The sequence below is a fragment of the Carettochelys insculpta genome, chromosome 7 (genome assembly GCF_033958435.1).
Source record: "Carettochelys insculpta isolate YL-2023 chromosome 7, ASM3395843v1, whole genome shotgun sequence".
Lineage (NCBI taxonomy): Eukaryota > Metazoa > Chordata > Testudines > Carettochelyidae > Carettochelys > Carettochelys insculpta.
Window position 1 is genome coordinate 25109428 of NC_134143.1, and position 21502 is coordinate 25130929.

The following is a 21502-nucleotide window of genomic DNA, read 5'->3' on the forward strand; positions in this document are numbered from 1 at the left end:
GATCACAACTGAAATTTAAAAGAGTATCTTCTATGTCAAACAATTTGCATACAAGCAGTTTACTGATCTTCATGATTGGAGGGGAGGAGGTAAGTTGAATAGGTGGTTAGAAAAAGAAACAAAAGTAAAAAATTTCTAGATGGGAGCATAGATCACTTTTTAAGGTCTGCCGCAACCTTGATGGTGTCACTTAACTGGAAAGTTACAACCTAACTAATGTAACTTAATACTCTTGATCTTACGGTGGCTTAATAAATGTAATGTACTATATACACAAACTTTTTTGTAAACTCTAAGATCTGAAATTACATGGCTATATTGAAGAAATTCCACTTGTACTTTTACCTTAAGTGAACATTCAAAAAAAAAAATTTGTGGATGTTATCACTGATAACCATCTTCAGTCTGCAACTCTTACATAGTTGTTAAATGGCAAATATGAAATTGTATGTACGACTTTTAGTAAACATTTCTGCATTTCCATCTTGAGAACACGCTCAACAGTGTTAGGTATACCCAAAACTTTTGTAAACAATAAGTTACATATTGTTCTGTTTGCATTAGAACCAGACACACTCTCGAATACACATTTTCTGTTCATTTTTCCATAGCCCACATTTTCTGTTCATTTTTCCATATGAGGTAAACCACTTAAAATATCAACATTAATATAAACCTAACCAACAGAAACTTACAGAAAAATAAAACTAGATAGGATGCTAGTATCAAAGAAAAAAGTGACACATCGTTCCACTGCAAAGTGAAACCAAACAATTTATTTGTGCTAAATGAATGGAAAGAATGTATTCAGAATACATTTCCTTATACATTGTACCGGCTTAGGCTGCTAAATAAGCATTCATTAGTGCCACGTTGTGCTACTTTCTCTGTACTTTGTTCTGTTTCTACCAAGCAATACAACATTTTTGGCTCTTATGCCAATATATTCCTATAATATTCATCTTATACCATATTCTCTAATAGTCTTTTGAACATTTAAAATAATTGTTCGAACTTTGCTTTAGGGGAAATCACAATTTCAACAAGAAAAAAATTGCTGTTCTCTACAATCACATTGCCTTCTGCATCAGAAATCAAAGAGTACACATTAATCAGCCACCAATAACTTGTTGGCAGGACCACACCTATAGAAGTGCATTGTGACAGAACACACAGTATGGACAGCTTACAAGTTAATGTAAATGACAAATGAGACAATCAAATCTTAAGGTCATGAATTATACATTCTATATACTTTGACAAGTTAGATTCTCCACATTTAAACTTCAGAGCGCACAATACATTTGAGGTTTTTTCTTTTTTTAAAAAACAGGGAAAAGTATGAATTTGTTATGTGTCTTGAATACTGAACCTGTAATAATCTTATTTCTTAGGTGATACAGTAAGAGAATAGTCTTGGGCACTGATTAATGTGTCTGACTTTCACTTTTGCACTAAAAGCTGTGTCGTCAGATTACTGAAATGTAGTGCTGATTTACCATAAGCGTGGTAAACCCTAATATTTAGGGATTTGTAGTACAGCCCCCAATGCCTGTAATTTTCTGCAAACTGTCACGAAAAGAATATAAAAAGATATCCCTTTAATTTTACAAAACTAAAAGCTAGGAAAACGAAGCTTTGGAGCCAAGCAAAATGACATAATGCCGTATTACCAAAGAGTAGCAAATGTTCCAGCCAAAGAACGGCCATACACGTAGTTCAAGTAAACACTGATGGAAAATTTCGTTAAGTTAGTGTTGTAAGACCAACAACACTGGCTGCATTTTTAGACAAATGTTTACAACACAATTAACAGTGAAGCCAATATAACCTCAGTGCAAGTAAGTCAAATCCAAATATGCCAGGGAAGCCTTTGGCTTTTAGTAAGCTGCTCCATGTTATGAGTCCAACTCTGAATACAGACGGCTGAGCACATGCACTAAGGCTGAGAGGAGGGATGCACTGAATGCTGAAAAGTGGCTGACTGTGATGCTGTTGATTGGACTGCAGGCTGCACAGGTGGCGGCGGAGGTGGAGGTGGAGGCTGGACTGGGGTCTGCGTGTTTGGAGAAGGAGGAGGAGTGGGGCGCTTAAATTTGTCAGGGCTGTTACTTCTTCGTGGTGAAGGCCTCTGCAGAGGAAATATTAAAATCATATTAAACATTTCTAAGAAGCTTTAGCTGATATCAAGAAGTCCTCTTACACACATGAAAATGGTTAAGGAAAAATTAAAAACATCAAATTAAAGGGTCAAGTCCTAAATATTAAAAAGGATCACAATTTAGAATTTCTCAATAACTGTTTACCTGAATCTGTATTTGACGTAACCTTGAGATGCACTAGCAAAGCACAGTGGAACTGAGTTTTTAGATCAAAAAGGAAATGCCCATTTCTCTAAGCTCATAAGGGAGAAATTAAATAGAAATAGGAAGGGATTACAATAGGCCCCCTGAACTGAGGCAGGACCAAGCATTATCTAGAGCAGTGTTTCTTAAACTATGTTCTGCGGAACACTGGTGTTCTGTGAACAACTCGCAGGTGTGCCGTGAGTGTCTGGACAAATACACTGATAGTATATGTTTTCTGTTATTCAAATCATACACACTATTCTGTCTCCACTGCTAGGATTCCTGATTAAATCACTTGATTTTGTTTTTTGCTGTATATGATGCTGTTTGTTTTGGGTTGTGTTTTGGTTTTTTTGGCCTAAGAACAATTTTTTAAAAGAAAATTTTAAAAAGCATTCTGCTTAAAATTTATTGTTTGGTGCTCCGTGGTTGCAAAGTTTAAGAAACCCTGATCTAGACCAGTGGTTTTCAAGCTGTGTGCCGTGAGAACTGTCCAATTGTGCTGTGAAATTGTGCCGTGGCTCTGTGCAGAACCACTGTGTGCGCATGCACGCTGGTAACCCCACGCCAGCTGGGACTGAAGCAGCAGAGCTGCCATGAGGGGAAATGCTAACCCTGTAGCCCATTTGGGGTAGCAAAAATGCTGCTTCCAGCCCCAAAAGGGCTGGTGGGGAGCGTGCCCCCACTCCCTGCTCTGGCAAAGGCGGGAGGCAGGGAGGGCTGGAGCCTCTTGGAGCTGGGACGCGGTTTAAATGTCACGTCCCAGCTCCAACAGGCTAGAGAAGAGGGGAGCCTGCCCTCTGGAGCCGCCTTCCCTCCCAGCTTGCCCACTTTTTGCATAGACAGAAGCCTATGTCACCCATTAACCCAATAAGTTGCTACTTACTCTACTTGGCATTTTGCTCTAATCCACTGAATTTCAATTATCAGTTTAATTATTTAACTTAATATTTAATATTTCTACACACTGTTACGTTGCAAACTTCTCTAGTACGATTGTAACTATAGTAAATTTAAGTAAATGTGACATTTATGAGCAATCAATTCAGCTGAAAAAGTGGGCATGCTGTGGAATTGTTTCTCTCATCCAAGTGTACCATGTTGCTGAAAAAGTAGGGAACCGCTGACCTAGACCATTCCTGTCTGCTGTTTGTGTAACCTGTTCTTAAAAATTCCTCTGACGATGAAGAGTCTACATCCTTCTTGCATAATTTATTCCCAGTGCTGAACTACTCTGAACATGAGGAAGTTTTTCCCAATGTTTAACTTACACGTCCCATGCTGCAGTTTAAACCCATTTCTTCCTGCACTCTGTGGCTAACAATTTATCATTTGCCTCTTCATAACAACCTTTCTAAAGCAACTGAAGTGTTATGTTTCCCCTCAGTCTTCTTTTCCACACTAAATAGAACTAAATACAATAATATGTGAAAATACTCTTTGAAGCAAGAAGATTTGTCACCTGCTATATTGGTTATTTTTTCAGAGGAGAGGAAGCACTATTATAAAATTAGCAATATAAAATCATAAAACAAATCAAAATGTTTTCAAAATCACAGCAGCCATGAAACAAATAGCAACAGTAACAAATTTACATTAAAACAAGAGCCTTAAGAACTCCAAAATGCCCCCTCCTCTGACACAACCAATCCAGGAAAAAAAAAAAAGCCACACTTGGGGAAAAAAAACTTGAAAACAGTTCAACTTCAGACACACTGCACAACAAGTTGATTATTTATTAAGGAGATTGCTTTTCTAACTGAACTATATTTTAAGTAGACATAAAATTCCACCACTTGGAATTTGTCCAGAATACCAGGGATTACCTCTTTGCAGTATAAATACAGACAATAAATTTAGTCTGACACTATTGAAAAGGCCATGCAACTTCTGACACCTAGTTGATCTGGACTTCTGCTCTCAAAGCACTTCCGGCATGACTGAAATCCTAATACAATAGTGCCTTGATTTATGCGAGGGTTGCATTCCCACATACCCTCACGAAACTGGAATTTCATCTAAGTTGGGTGGTGGGGTTCTCCCCATCTGAATGCATGTTCTCCAGCCATGGAAGTAGAAGGAGCACCTGGAGGTCCTTTTGAAAGGTAAAGACTGGGGTTGCAGAGGGGCAGTTGGGGAGGGTTAAGCCTGGCAGTGGGTTAGGGCTGCTGGGAGCATGGTGGAGTGGAGCTGAGCTGGGGCTGTGCGTGTGTTGAACTGGGGCAGGGCAGTTCAGCTAGAGCCATGTGCATGGGGTTCAGCCAGAGCCGTGTGCAGGGGTGGGGGGTGAGCCAGAGCTGTTCGTGGGTGGTGAGTGGGGCTGGTGGCTTGTTGAACAGGGGCTGCATGGGCCAGGGGGTCTGAGCCAGGGCAGGGGGGAGTGGTATGTGGGATTTTGAGTTGCACTTAACTAATGTTAATGCAAGTTAAGTGCAACTCAAAATCATGCATTTCGAGGGTTTACTGTACCATGTTATAGCCCTGTTTCAGTAAGGACAATAAAGCAGAGAGCCATGTGCCTATTCATCAACACCATTTCCTGCAGCATCCAGGTTCTGTCTGGAAGTCTTCCTTCCAAGTACTGACAGAGCTTGATCCCAATTCACTTCTGGTTCAAAGATAATAATAAATATGTTATACCTTTTTAAAATTAGTCTCTCTGAAAATGGGTAGATATTATTCCCCATCTTTTCCCCCCAGAGGTTACGCAACAAGCGCAGAACTAGAAACAGAAACCAAGTCAACTCCTACTTATGGTACCCTATTCACTAGACCTTGCTGCCTCCACCTATAAAATCAAAATGCCATGTGGTATGATTGTGCATGTAAATGATCATGGAATTAATATTAACAGTTGGTGGATGGATCTCTCAGTGGTTCGAGCACCCAGAGGTGTGAGATTAATCCCTGACAGGGGCTTTTGAGGGTTTGGCACAGGTTTTTTAAAAACACCTGTCAGGGTTGGTGATAGCTCCTGCTGTGAGTGAAGGGAACTGGACTTGATGACCTCTGGAGATCCCTTCCAGTTCTATGAGATATGATATGTGTATATCCATGTTTCCTTGTTTAACTCAGAGAAGTGCATGTTAGCATATTCTAATGTAATCACAGTCCAGCTAGATTTGTACCATGAAAAGGTCTTAAGAAAAGGGTTCTTTAACCTACTGCTATATTTGTGCCTTTCCAGAAAAATCTATTGAAACAAGGTTTCAAATCTGAAGAACCTGGCATGAAGAAATACCTTGTATGAGACGTTATTCTGAATGCAGGTTGAACCTCTCTAGTGTGACACTGTGGGGACCTGACCAGTAATGATCAAGAGAATTTGCTGGACCATGGGAGGTCAATAATGTCTAGCAGCATTACCAACACTTCTACTACTTACCGGGCTCTTAGAAGACATTTAGGGATAAATTACAGTTAAACAACAGCACAGAACACACAGCCAGGACTGGTGCCTGGAAACAAACTTTACGGGACCACAGGAAACTTGGCCACACCCATGATAAGTGGTTGTCTGGATAATTAAATTATGCCAGATGATGTCAGACAAGAAATTGACGGACTAGAAAGATCCAGTCTGTACAATGAATTGTGTTTCCTGTTTGATATATCGGCCACAAGTGATCTTGCCAAAGTGCTAATGTTTAAAATTATGTTTGCTTTATAAACTCAATAAATATTTGGAAGAAACTTAAGCACATTAAACTCAACAGAAATAAGAAATTATTCCAGTTGCAAGATGATGAAGAGTGTCCAATAACATTTACTATATTGTTATTCTGACTGGAAAACAAAAAAAGTAACAATTAAGCTGCCCATTACAGCAACACATTTGTAGCACTGTGTGTCATCTTGAAGGAAACCTGAGCGTGAAGCAACCTCAGATGGCTCAGTTGTCATGTGTGGTACATATTAGGAGGAAAAGGAAAATAACGTATTTGCTTCCTGGGACACAGGGGGTAGGTTAGAACATTGCATCTCACACCTAGCCTGCAGATCCATAGGGTGATGTGTGTTAATGTCTTTAAGGGGACATGTTGCATTCTCTTGCAAAACAGAATCAACTTCTCAAGGCAGAGAAGACTGAAGAAGGCAACTGCCATATTAGAGCAAGGAAACAAAATCAAATATTTACATTCACAAAAATGGGTTCAAGATAAATTAACATTTAAAAATATTTTAATTTGAAAGAAAATGCACTAGTTCTAATACTCACTGTAATTCCATGGGACGGTCCCATATGTTGCACATGAAGGCCTGGGGAATTGTAATAAGACATTCCGGCTCTAGTCAGTGAAGTTGGTGGTGTAAAACCAACTGTGTGAGTTGCATATGACAGACCTAAGATTATTAAAGCAAAAGGAACATTAACATTCCTACTGAAAATAATACTAAGTACTGGAAATAAAAGTTTATTTTAAACCAAAGACAAGGTTATGAATTGATAAGAATACACTGATGGGAGAAACCCAGAAAAAATATCCACTGCATTGAAAAAAGAATGTCATTACTTCTAATATTTTTCCTAGGGTTTTGGCTAGATTAGGAAAGCATGCTGTCTTTGAAAACACATCAGTTAACATGATTTAAAGAACACAACTTTTCACCTAGAGCAGAGCTGGTATGTCATGTTAAGGTGACTTCGTTGTAGCTGACTGCTAATGTATTTTTTCAATTTGACTTGCCATCAGTTAAAATATGTTGGGTAACATTTCTCAAAAGTCTCAGTTTCTGAGTTTAGACAAACCACATTTGCTTTCACTTCTAGCTAAACACTAGGGTCCTGATTTTCACAAGTGCTTTGTATCTATACTAACTGAACTAATGGGAATGGCAGCTGCCCAATGCTTCTCAAGTTTAGTGCTTAAGAAAACCACACTTCTCAACAAAGATATTTCCTCAAATCTTGACCTCTTGCTTCCGAATAATACAGCTGCTGAACATGTGAAATTGTTCTCAACTGTTTGGTATTAGAAGACAAGCACATTTTTTAAACAGGCATCAAAAACATCTTCCAATTGTCCACTGCATTTGTGTAATAGCATGAAAAATCCTCTCAAACTGAAACAATTAAGCCTGTTTGAATTTAACAGGCTTCACGTATCTTTGCCACTACCAACAGAATCCAGCACCACTGAGCATTAGGAAGCAGCATCTTAAGATTTGACCTGAGTTATACATGCTTTCGTACTAAATCAAAATTCAGTTAAATAGTACAGGCTCCTCAGGAAAACCAGCACTACAATTACCATAGCTATTTTAACTAAGAGGCCTTCTGATCTCTGGCTGGTTGACATTCCAGGACGTATGTCCAAGAGGTGAAATATGCAAGTCTGAGTGTGTGAAGCTGGTTGTTCCAGCATAATTATGCTTCTGTAATGCATTTTCAGAATCATAATATATAGAAAGTTACGTGCCAAGAAGCACAACACTTGCGGTCTTCCTGGTAATGTGTCTGAATCTACTGAGATGCAAAAAATTGGACCATTAAAAATCAGAACACAAGCCAAAAAAAAAAAAGTCACACGCATATTTCTAACTAAGTATCATGTCATTTGAATAAGGTTAGCTTTAACGTTTACTTGCAACTTCACTAGTATGGAACAGAAGGGTCTAGAAACATTTTTAAAAAGAGGCATTAAACCCAAAAATGTAGACAAGTCATTTTTATATTACTAGATCTGTCTTTACGTCCCATTTCACACTTAATGCTCCTTTGTCCAAGCAACTCCTCTTACTCGAATTATATTAATGGTCCCAGAGTGAATCAACAGCAGACTGAGCCATGCAGAACGTGTCTCATAACATACAGGGTTGTGAGCTGGGGCCAGGGCAGAAGTGGCAGGGCAGGGGGCCAGGGTTTTGGCAGTGACAAGCAGCCCATGGCATGGTTAGGAGCTTGAACCAGGGCAGTCTGGCAGTTAGTCCAGATGGGGCCAGTGGTAGGGTGCCACTGATGGCGAACAGCAGGGGACCACCCCTGTCCAGTAAATTCTTTTGCTTGGGACCGTTCTGGTCCTGAGGGTGCCAGGCCAGGCAGGTACAACCTGTACTAGGTAAATTAGAAATCCTAATTTCTAATATGAATTGTTTTGACTGTCATCTGTACAGGTACATTCCTAAATTAACTCTGACACTATTCTATTAAAAGATAATGAACAAAACTGATCTGTTTTCAATTTATGTTCTAGATGATTGAGTCCTTTAAAAATGTTCTTGTTCGGACTACAGCAGTAGATTTCTTGTTAGTATATCCACATAACTCTAGGAAGATAATATACGAGATAATCTGTAAGAGAATTTATATACTTATAGAAAAATACCATTTCAGAAGCTAACCACTTAATAACTGACCTTCAACAGACAATTATTATGTAATGAGGACAGTCTAAAAAGCATGCTGCATTACAGCAAACCTTTCACTAATCAACATACACAAAAAGCATGTCTTCCTTGAAGAAATTTTAAGGAAAAATAATTCTTTCATTTGATTTTTTTCCCCAGGTAAGCTTTCATAGGCTATTAAGCAAATATGAATACAATAGCAATTTTTAATTCATACAAAAATTTACCACAAACAGGTTTATATATTTACCAGGCGATATAGGTCTGCTAGAACTTGGTGAAGGTGTATATGGGATTGGACTGGACACAGTGCGAGGTCTTAATCCTTGTGCAGACATCTCATTAAAATATCTAGCAAAAAAGGTAAAGAACAATTTGATTAACTTCTTCAAACACAAATATACAGATCAAGTTAGCACTGAACGAGATACTTTTGAATAGTCTAGCGGTACCTGAGTCAACATTCACATTTCACTTCTGAACACTTAGGTTCACATATTGTCTAAATTTGCAACTCAAACCGGCCTCAATCAGTGGTGCAATAAAGTGTTATATTTTTGGCCAAACATTGGACAAAGAACTGCTAATTTAAATTTAGACAGACAAAATGCACTACAGAGTTTAATCTTGTCCATATAAAAGTCACATCTAAACTGAAATGGCATGTAACAACTCTAAACCAAAATATTAACCCATAAAACAGGGATAATGGAAAAGGAGATGAAAGCAACTATAGACATTACTAGAGTATATGTTAATTCAGGTGATCTTTACAAAAAGCTCATTGAATCACAATGAGCTACACTTCATGCAATTGCTAGACATTCCTTGTTGAATCCACCTTTATAAAAATACAAATATTGCCATTATCTTTTTATTTCATCTTTGAAATAAAAATATCTAATTGTTTTGTTTTATGATAAATTATGTGACCGCTCTTCAGGTTAGTTATTTTTAATACTAGAATACATAAATTCCCTAAGAAGAGCTTCTCTCAGGATTAGAAGTCCTGTTTATAATGACTCTATTTCAGGTATATTTATACTGAAAGGGTGTGTCTACACTAGGAATTAACTTCGAAGTTAGGCACTACATCAAAGTAGCCAGCAGAGTCTACACACATTTTCCTGGGAATGGAGTAGTGCCCTACTTCGAAGTTGCTTACTTTGAAGTAAGCACCTTCCAAGTTATTTCTGTAGTGTAGACACAGCCAAAGTGTAATGTGAAACAGTGCAATGCAACTACATCATTGCTGTCATAAAGTGTAGCCCAGTAAGAGACCAAAGTATTAGCCTTTGAAGGAAAAACATTTTAGGGTAAGCATTAAGGTTCTTGCATGCTATTGTTATGCAAGACTATAGTAAGATATTGACTATTTCTATTAAAGACTCAAAATCCATTTCTAATGCCCATGCAAGAGATGCAACTTACTTTTTTTTAAAATATGAAGAGCTTCCTACCCCGCATCCCCAACCTTGGAATTCTGATACCACACCCAGTACAGCAAGAAAATCTCAATTTGAGTTCTCAGGATACCTAATCCCCTTTTGGTATCTAATGTTTCATATATGGTCATCTTGGGATTAGCAGAACACTACAACAGGAAACATAATGCACCGTGCAAATTACAACTTGCATAAATGAAGGGTGCTCCGTGTTGAACACAGGCAGGCCCTTGTTTTTATGAATTTATGTCCAGAACAATTGTTAAAGTGTAATTAATCTCTCTCTCAAGTGTATATACTTATTTAAATCTATATGAATATGTATGTTGTAAAATCCCTTCCAATCTTCAAATATCACTATTCTCTTGCTCACAGTAAGCCTAAACTAGCCCTGCAAGAATTCAACTTCTCTTCTATCAAGGATATGCCTAGGGTATATTCTTTTGAAATTCCTCATCTGATTTTTTTTTTTTAAATCTCACCTAGCTTCCAGAATTCACAGGCAGACATAAGAGCTGGGTGTGGTTACCCTACTAATTATTTATTCAGAGAACAAAGATAATTGAATGCAAACCTTTCATCATCCATTTCTAAGCTGGATTCACTTTCTGACAGTTGTCTGCATAGAGCTTCCCTTCGCTCCATCTCCCTCTGCAGCTTTCTTTGGAGCCTTAAATTCTCTTCTCTCATATGTCGCTCCTCCTCTAAATATTGTGCCATCTTCTCTGAATCTGAAATTTCAAATTTGTTAGCCCTCTGTTTAGTGTATAAGCAAGCACTCAACTTAATTTTTTGTCCAAACATTTCAAGTATTGCAAGAGAAGGTGGCTTAGGGAATTGTCAATTCAACAGTTTTTCATCTCTTAATCATGAATTCAAAGCCTGTTTTAAAGTTGACTGTGATCACAATTAGTTAGTAACTGATCAGTTACTAAATTGGTGTATTATGAAAGCAAACTTGCTTGGTCCCTTTCTCCATTTTTCCTCTTAACTAAAATATTTGAAAAAATATTGCAAAATTTTAAAAAATCATAGCAATCTCATCTATGGAAAGAAATATGAACAGAGATTTGCCCTGCTATAAAACTGTAATTTCATTTTTATACAGACTCACATTTTACAAATGGAAAGATCTAAACTTTTAGAGCAAGGCTTGTTTTCTTTTAAAATATTTAATGTTTTTAAAGATTTACTATATTAATTTTAATGTTTACTTTAAAATAATATTCAAATTTTGTGGAATACTTTTTAAAAAACAGTGTACGGATCAAAGATAAATGACAGAAATTTGTAAAAAGATCAATACTCAACCATATGCTGGGGAAAATGACCATTTAAGCAGCTTTTATTAAACTTCTATCTTAGGACTATTTCCCAGCATGCCTTCAAAGTAAAGAGATTTTATCCTGGAGACAAACCAGCAGGATGCCTGTCAATATTAAAAGTAACCACATGATTTAGTCTTTACTTCAAATAGCAGCATTTAAGTATGAGGACATCTGAATTTACATTTTTAAACTAAGTCAGCTAATGTTAGTGTGGTGTTCTAGCATCACTTAGTATCTTAAATGAATAAATATGATCAAAGCTAAATGTAAGGAAGACTAACATATCTTTGGAGGATCTATTTTAATAGGATGAAACATGTGACAAAGCCTTCCACTTTTTGTGGGTGCGATGCATCATATTATGCATTGCCTTCTAATTTTAAGAAGTGGTTGGATTTAGGGTGTACATATTGATTCTTAATATATCTGGATTTTTCCAGTATTCAGAAAGATTATTTGTTTACATAACATCTTTAATCTTGAAGTGGTTGAACTGTTTTAGAAACTGATTTTCAAACACCACAGTATTAATTCTACCATCGCGGAAGTAACACCACACTGGTGGAGGTACGGGGAGATCAACTGTTTTATACTGCACTACAACCTTACGCAGATTGGAAGTGAATTATTTTGTCAAACTAACTACATCAGGATATGAGGCAGGTAAAATGTAGCTAGCAAAATGTAAACTTAGTAAGCAGCAGAACAAACACTTCTCTGGAGAAAAGTGGCATGGGACCTCTAAATAACATATTGTCTGGAACTATTTTACATCTCTTGTTAAAAACAGCACTTTGCTCTGTGATTTTCAGTTAGCTCTAAGTGGTATGCAGTCACTCTAGCAATAAATCTAGATCAATATGCCATTTGTACTAGAACTATACAACAGATGTGCATTAGTGACTAACTTTTTTTTAACATGGGGCTAGGTACGTTCATAGGTACCTAAATCCCATTTGAAAATGTAACTGTGACTTTAGCTCAAGTGCCTAAAGTGTGAAAAAGGAATTTAAGTGCTTTTGAAAATTTTACTTCAAATCAAAAATAAAATACAAAAAGAAACAGCAGCAAAATAATGTAGAGTGCATCAAGTTTAATTAATTACCATAGCATTTGCACAACAAAGTATTCAATATCAAAGGCACTGTTTTCATTGTGAAGTTCAGTAAGTGACAGCTAAGCTGGAAAGTTCGGCAAGTAAAAGGCACTAACATTCCTTATATTCTGTACATGACATGAAATATTAATATCCTAAACCTATTAACAAAGCCTCTGTCCAAGAAGACTCATCTGCCTGCAAAAAAAAAAAACAAAAAAAAACAAAAAAAAACATTATTGTGCCCCTGGTAGCAACATTCCAGCATTTCAGTTACTCTGCCAAAACCAGCATACAGCCTGGGGGTGGGAAAAGGAAGAGAAGATGACTGGTCAATCCAAATAAGAAAAACAATTATCTACGAACTGAAAGACTATGTGCTTTAGTCTAGCTATTAGAACAAAACAGCAGTCATACAGCACTTTAAGGACGAACAAAATAATTTATTAGGGGATGAGCTTAAGTGGGGCAGACCCACTTCTTCAGATCTGGGGATATGCTGTACTGAAAATGGCACTGAAAGTGAACTGGCATGACAATTTTATAATAGAGATACAAACCAAAACCAAATTGAAATGAAAACTGACAAATCAGGTATATAGGGCAGAAGAGGGTACAAAGGGGGGGAGAAGGGGGAAGAGAAATTTAATTAATATTTAATAATACATAATAATTAATAATTGACACTTGCTGTAAGTAATTTCTTCTCCCCCTCCTCCCCATCCTTCGCACCCACCTTCTGTCCTATGTATCTGATTTGTCAGTTTTCATTTCAACTTGTTTTTGTTTGTATCTCTCTTATAAAATCTTTATGCCAATTCACTTTCTGCCCAACCTCCAGTACAGCACTATCTCCACACCTAAAGAAGTGAGTCTCCCCAACAAAAGCTCATCACCTAATAAATTACATTGTTAGTCTTTAAAGTGCTACATCATTGCTGGTTTGCTTTGTTAGGATACAGACTGACATGGCTACCTCTCTGTTACTGTTCATTTAGCTATGAGAATGAACATTAGACACAAAGTTCTTACCAAAACAAAAAGCAACATGCAAGTTCTTACCACTGATCAATATAAAAATGAGAACTGCATAAGATTTAAAATGGAGGGAAGATACTGAAGTGGTGTATTCTGTAGACAATATGGAAGTACAGTTAACACCTTCCCCCTCTGAGCCTTTCCTCCAGCATGGTGTTGGAACAGCTGTGTGGCTGGACTTTCTATCCTTCAAATGCAATCCAAGACAGAGGACTACTTGTGGCTAAAGATCACGTAATATTTTTCACAACAGGAAAGGGTTTAATCACAATGGCCTCACCAAACATCTATCTGAATATTAGGTTTTGCCACCCACCTTTAAATTCTTCACATTTTAGAAGGGTGAGAACAGGAAGTGAAGAGCATTTTCACTTTCCTCAAGGATGGCACAGTTCAACAGCTAAAAAATTTCTGCACCAAAATGTGGCTGCATTTCAGTAACAAAGTTAAACTAAAAATACACAGGAATTCCTGTAAGTGTACATCAGGAAAATGTTAGTTACAGAGGCCAGGTATAGCCAAAGACAGTTTACTTACGTTGCAACTGTGCAGCTCTTAGTTGTTTCTTTAACCTCTCCACTTCATTCTTTAAAAACCTGATATGTCGCATCATATTTTCTGGGGAATCGATTTCCATTGATATGTCTCGAGGTGATGGGGGAGCAGAAACCGGCTGGTCTAACTTCTCCTGCAAAATTCTGTATTAAAAATAATGTAGATGTTAATTGTATTTCTGAAAGACAGAAGCACATATTGTGAAGACACATTTTAATCTGCATTAGAGCACTACTCCATCTCCCACTAAGTGGTTTAACATTTAAGACAGAAATACAAAGACAAATGTAAACTACTTTTAAAGGTCACCTAAACATGGTTTTGTTTTGTTTTGTGTTTTAACACACTGGGCTTAATCACTGTTACTTGTACTTCAGAACTTCTCAGAGGTCCAGTCAGAAATCAAAGGTCATCTAAGAGGTGAGATGTGTAACAGAAGAGTTCCTGCCCCGAAGAGCTTAGAAACTTTTGTCCTTTTTTATGATGCATTATGAGCCTGTAAAAGATTTTTTTTACTTTTTTTAAAAATCATGAAAACATCAGTAATATCAAACCTGAGTGTTCCAGTTTTGCTGAAGAACTTCTGGGAGGTCTCAAGATATTACTGTAAGCTGTAAAACCCTTACAGCAAGGGAACTTGCTCTCTTACTATTTGCTGACAGGTTGATTTTAAAGTGTGAGCTGCAAAGAAAACGATTGGGTTTGTACCCTTTCTTTGCTGCTTTACCATGTATAAAGAACATTTTAAAGTAGTCTTTGGTTAAAGATTTGGTGACTGAAATTAAAAAGCTGTTAAAGTCAAACAACATTTTAATAAATATGAGAAATTTCTTCTCCCAAATTGCTCAGTACTCTCTTCATTCTTGCGATGTTACAAAGTCAGAAGTTCAGCCTACAAGGGACCTGACTTTCTTGTGGAATAAACAAACAGAAAAGAAGAGCAACTCACAAGTACAATACTTCTTTATACATGGTAAAGCACCAAAGAAATGGTTCAAACCCAACTGGTTTCTTTGCAGGTCACCTTTTAAAATAGCTTTAAAATCAACCTGTGAGCAAACAGTAAGAAAGCAAATTCGCAAGCTTCTCCCTGGTTTCCCACCTCCCTTGCTTCTTGTTCTACATCTTTTCAAGGAAATTTAAGCAGCCAAGTACGTGATGTCAACCAGTAACACTGAAATATTGTAATTTCTCAAACAAACCGCTTGCGAATAAAAACCAAAGCATTAAATGCTGCATCTATAACACTGAACACATCAAGACAAACCGTTTCTCTGCTTCAAGTTTATCCATCCTCTTCCAGAGACGATTCACTAGTGCTTCCTGTTCTTGTTCCAATGTATTTTCAAGGTCAATTTTTTCTCGTCTTAGCTGAGGAAGAAAATTGATGAAAAAGATGGGAATTGATTTACTGTGTAAGATTTTTGTTCTGTAAAGTTAATATTCAACCTACTGCTAAATTATGGAGTGGGCCTATAGATGATTTATTAAAACAAATAGCAGAACTGCGTTCAAAGTAAATGGAGGGCATAGAGCCACATCAGCACAGGTACCCTAAATTGATTTTGGTGTGCACTGCACGCATGGATCGGTCTGACACAGGACTTCTCATTCCCAGGTTTGGATTGCTTTGTCTTTCGCTATAACTGGTCTCAGAAACGCAGCATGGCCAGCAAGTGGAAGGAAAGGTCTCACAGTAATTTCAATTCACAACATATTCACATGTTTACACAGCTGCTAGATGTGCAATTATTCTTACAGATTATTTTAGAAACTTTCAAAAGGGAGAATTTAACAATAAAAATCAACACGCTAGAGTTTTGTTTGACATGCAAAACAAGTGTTCATCACAGGTAAACGCAGTGAGCAATAAAGAAAAGCCATTTTCCCTATTCAAATTCTAATGGCAGCAGAAACAAGGCAACATGGAGCTCTTGGTTATCCCATGGCTATCAAAAGACATCGTAATTTTTCCCCACACTTCTGAGTGAGAATGCACTGCAAGTTCAACAGATATAGGTGTAACTATGAAGACATCAAAGTTCAGTCGCGCTAAAAAGAAAGGTGGTAATGAAATGGACTTAGCCTAGAAGAGAGTTTAATACTCTGCTCTTCTACACCACTTTCCACCCAGGAATCTCAGACCAATCAGAGACACTAACACCACACCTGACAGGGAAATAAATTTTCTGACTTTACAAATGGGGAAAATGAGGAACAGATCTTATGATTTGCTCAGTCATTCTGGATATTTACGGGTAAAACAGAAATTGAATCCAGGCCTCCTGAATCTCAGATTCATGCTTTAGTCCTTACATGCAGCAAACTTTTCTTCTACTGCAAGTGAATGGTGGTTATTAATAAATTAATCCAGATACCAAAGCAAAATTAGATACTGAAGTGCTTCATGAAACAGTTTACTTTCCAAATACAGGTGTTTGGTTCATGTATAAGTTTTTTTATCATAGAGGAGTGGTAAATTAGTTACTTCAAATGAAAAGACCATTGCACTCAAATCAATTTTTTAAATGATAATAAATTTAATTTTCAGTTCAAGGAATCAAAAAACTGAATGAAGAACAAACAAACTTTTGCCTCTCAAAATTTAATCCAGACAGCTAGGAACAGTTAATGAAATTTATACTTAATATAGGTTGAACCTCTCTAACCTAGCATTCTCTTGCCTGGCAACATCCATGATCCAGCATGATTTTAGTTGACATCTGGCCAAGTTTCCACTGTCCCATTAAGTTTGTTTACAGCCACCAGTCCTGGCTCTCAGTGTTCTGTGCTGTTATTTAGCTGTAATTTACCCCAAATGTCTTCTAAGAGTCCAGTAAGCAGTGGAAGTGTTGGTAATGCTGCTGGTAATGCTGACCTCCTGTGGTTCAGCAAATCCTCTTGTCTGGCACCAATCAGGTCCCGAGGGTGCCAGACAAGAGAGGTTCACAACCTGCAGAACCAAAAGTCAAGCCCAGAAGCAGTATATTCCAGTGAACTCTCAGGGCATCAGAATGTGGATCATGAAGATGAAGTGTTTAGCACACAACTCTAGCTAACTCATCTCACCAGTCCTTCGAAGAACACAGGACGTTCTGGGAATTCATAATCCCCTGCCCCAAATACTACTAACATACACATTTTTACACCACTAAGGTACACAGATGAACACCTGGTGATGAGGGCCAACTACAGATATATATGGTAAACCTCAATACACCAAATCCTGTTTTATTGGACATCAGTAATAATGGATGTTTGCTATCTTCTCCCCCACAAAGAATACAGGATTGCCACAGCTGCGGGGTCCCTGGGCACGGTTGGGAGAGCTGCCACCGCTACCGCCAGGTGTCCCCCCGTTCCCATGCGTCTAGGATCGCTGCAGCCACAAGATCACTGGCTGAGGTTGGGATAACTGCAGCTGCAAGGTTCCTGGCTGCTGCTGGGCTTCCCCCCTGCAGCTGGGATCAGAACCTGAGGAGCCCCCTCTCTCTGCATTGAGTGCAGGTGGCTCAAAGCCAGGATGGACTTCCTGTTTTAAAGGGCACCCCTTCCCCCCCATTAGTCTGTCATATCAAGGGTTTACTGCATTCTTATGTGCCATTATAGTACAATAGACTCTGAATCATTTAATTAACATTATTCACACTACATTAATCACCTGAGCTCTCCTGTTAATTGTTTGTATATTTCAAGCACATAACTCAAAAAAGCTTAAGTGAGAAAAACAAAACTTTCTTCATTCCAACAACTGCCAACAAACTCAGGTGCTATCGGACACTACAAATAAAACCAATTCAGGCTCTAATGGGCTCCCAAGTGGAGTGAAGGCTAGAAGCAAGGGTCCTCACCTATTGGAGTCCCACGGCTACTACTGCATATACAGCAGCACAGAGTGTTTACATAGAGATGTAGAAAAAGAGCATAGTACATGCTTTGTTATCTGACAATTTACTACCTGGGTAACTCAGTTAACTGGAATCCGCCAGAGAAAACAATACAATCCCCCCTTCCATTATCCAGAACAATTTTAATAGCTATCCAGCATAATTTTCCAGCATTTGTGAACGTTGCATTTGTTTGATGACCCTGAGGCAGTAAAGTAGTAAATTGCAATAGTGTATATAGGACAGTGATAAAGCGTAGCGTTAAGTAAGGTTATTTCATTTCTTAAACACTGTTGCATTTGGTGAAAAAGCCTGAGTAACCGGCACATCTGATTCAACAGCAACCCTCACTCCCCATGTATTCCAGATAACAAAGTTTGTGCTGTATCTCCTTACACATAACTGCCACAAGGGATGTAGGTTGAGAAGTGCTTCCAGTGCCAGGGCACTTGACGGCTTGAAATCAACACCAAGTGAAGTGAAACAAGATAGTATCCATTTTGGTTTGTCTGCACTTCAGTTTCAAGTGGCCACCACCGCCACCTTGTGGCTACGAGAGTTGCTTCAGTCTAACATTTGTTTCCAGATTTTGATTGTCATGATTTTGCCAAGTACTACATCTGCCTAATTTTCTAGTTCTCCAACACTTCAATATATCCACATTTATGGATCAATCAGAAAAAACAGAATAATATTTAGTATACATACTGCTGACAGCTTCAATGTGAACAACAAACTAGAGGGCATAAAATCAATGCTGAAATTCAGTATTTTATTTAAATCAGATGTTTTAATTACACATTGCTAATTCTTTATTTTCAATCTGTTTCATAATATTCAGTGCCTGAAGCAGATGTGTGATACATGCTCCTTGATATAAAACTGCTTAAGATGGTAAAGCCCAAAGCAGACTGTGAAGAGCTTCAAATGTTTCTCAGAAAATGAGGTGACCAGACAACAAAATGGCAGGCGAATTTCAAGGATGATAAATGCAGATTACAGTAATCTCTCTTATATCCAGTATTCATTCAACCAGAACTCTCAAGTAACTGGCACAGACATGATGCCGCCTCCCCTTCTGAGAGTAGATCTGAGTGCACACAAGCAATTCCCCACCCCATGGTGGTCAGCCCGCTCAGAGCTCTCCCTGCCTCCCTCCGAGCTGCTGGAGGGGCTCACACCCCTAGAGCTGCTGGGGTTCCCCTGGCCCTGGCGAGGCCACAGGGCTGCAGCTGCTGGCAAGGCTCTACCCCCTGCCAGCTCCCAGCTCTGGGGCTGCCATGGTTCCCTGGACGGTAGCCAGGTTTCCTGGGCTGGATCTGCTAGTGGAGCTCTGCACCCTTGCTGGCTCTCAGCCCTGGGGTTGCCGGGGCTCCCCGCCCTGTCTGGTTCCCAGCTCTGGGGCTGCTGGCAGAGCACTGCTACCTGGCGGATTTCCCCAGGCCCCGGGATTGCCAGGGTCCTCCTAAGCCTGGCTGGGTCCCCAGGGCTGGAGCTGCTGGAGCTCCTGTGACCCTGGCTGGGTCCCCAGGGATGGAGCTGCTCGAGTTCCCGTAACCCTGGCTGGGTCCCCAGGGATGGAGCTGCTCGAGTTCCTGTGACCCTGGCTGCGTCCCCAGGGATGGAGCTGCCAGCAGAGCTTCACACCCCTACCAGCTCCTAGTCCCAGGGTTTCCTGGCTGGTAGTGGAACTGCATGCCCACCAGAGTTCCCCCAGCTCTGGATGGCTCCCCAGGGCTGGAGCTGCTGGCAGGGCTCTGCACTCCAGATGACTCATAGTTGTGGGGCTGGGAGGGTCCTCCCACCACCCAGCTGGGCTTCCAGCTGCTGGGGTTGCCAGCAGGACTTCACGCCCCAGCCTGTTCCCAGGTGCAGGGCTGGTGGGTCCCCCACCCCCTTGCTGGGATCCCAACGTTGATCTCTATTATCCAGCATTTATAATCATCCGGCCACCTCCCAGTCCAGGGGTTGCCGGATAGGAAAGATTTTATTGTAATGCATATTGGAAAACAATCTCAACTATATGTATGAAATGATGGGGACTAAATTAGCCGTTACTACTCAAGAGCGATCTCGGAATCATTGTGGAAAGTTCTTTGAAAACATCCACTCCATTTGAGGAATAATTTAGAAAAGATAAAGATAATAAGACAGACTGACTATCTTATCCTTGCACAAAGCCAGGATGAAAGCAGAGTTTCTCCTGCTATCTTGAATCAATCCCACATGTGAAGCAGAGACTACACATGTGATGGCAGAGCAGGGTGGGCCATCATGCATCGTGTCGTGACAGAATGTGCACTATAAGAGGTAGAGTCTAAAGTGGTGAAGAGTAGCAGCTCACAACAGCCCCATTACCAGACAACTTATGGGCCTAGAGGCTACAGCAATTCTAGACACAGCTGAGCACATACAGGTGTTAGTTCTGGTGGACAGATGACAAATGTCATTTCAATCAATTTTGTTTTGCTGTTTTTCTTTTTTCTAAACTGCTACTCCTAATGCAGAGAAGAGGATCATCCAACATTTGAGGGAAGACACCCTGGTTTCGAAAGTATGGCAACATGACCCCTCAGGCATATATCATTTATATATCAGGGATGGGAAATAAGGAGGGTCATAGAGTGGATGCTGGAGCATTATGTTGAAGTAAGTGGATTTGGAAATACAGGGGGAGGGGGTTAACTTTCACACAATGGCTTTTTTTGTGTATTGTCTTTCAGCTGTCACCAGTGTGGGGGGCACTGCTGGGGAAGTGGACAGCCTGATGTTCAAACTTCTCCAGTAGAAGCACAGACACCGAAGGGAAAGATGTACAATTTGAGATGTGGCTGCTGTATAATAATCATCTGTTTTTCAGAAAAAACTGTGCAGGACCAGGTTATATTTTACTCATGTTATTTTCTGCGCTTCCTTGCTTCATCATAAATACCTGTGTACCACTTCAAGGACTTGCATGTGGACATAAGCATGTATAGGTGAGCTAATATGTTATAATGACAATGGTAACACTAGTATCATTCACAAAAGGCCACACTTTACACCTTATAACAGCCCTATTAAGTATCATATTTTCTTCCTATTCTAAAACAGTAAAAAAAAACCAAGCAATGGCCTCTAGCTAAAGTACAGACTTTAAGAAGTGGATCAAATGTGGAGCCTAAAACATTTATGTATTCTAAATCACTATTTTAATTCCAGTGAGAAAAATCTGAACCAAAGTTGTTACCTAGGATGAACACTTTATTTTAAAGAACAGAAAATAGATGTTTACCTGCTCCAAAGTGAGCTGCTTAGAAATAGTATCATTTTCCAGTTTTTTAATTTTCTTCATCAGTTTGTTGACTTGAAATTCCTGCTCCTGCTCCAAATGCTGCTCCAGTTCAGCCTTCTCATGCTGCAGCTAAAAATTCAAGATATACATGAAAATATTTTAACACATAATTATAAGACTAGA

At 39.0% G+C, this 21502-nt stretch overlaps 1 protein-coding gene across 1 annotated transcript in view; it reads right to left on the reverse strand.

The window, feature by feature from the left end:
* Positions 1–1801: 1801 nt before the first annotated feature.
* The window catches only part of CCDC6 (coiled-coil domain containing 6), a 58244-nt gene continuing 38543 nt past the window's right edge, over positions 1802–21502 (reverse strand). Inside the window, exons 3-9 of the mRNA XM_075000143.1 lie at positions 21320–21448; positions 15426–15529; positions 14141–14301; positions 10716–10872; positions 8947–9047; positions 6568–6692; positions 1802–2131 (exon numbers count right to left, since the gene is read on the reverse strand). Of these exons, the coding sequence (XP_074856244.1) occupies positions 1940–2131; positions 6568–6692; positions 8947–9047; positions 10716–10872; positions 14141–14301; positions 15426–15529; positions 21320–21448 (969 nt within the window). The 3' untranslated portion in view covers positions 1802–1939. The remainder of the gene's footprint in view (positions 2132–6567; positions 6693–8946; positions 9048–10715; positions 10873–14140; positions 14302–15425; positions 15530–21319; positions 21449–21502) is intronic.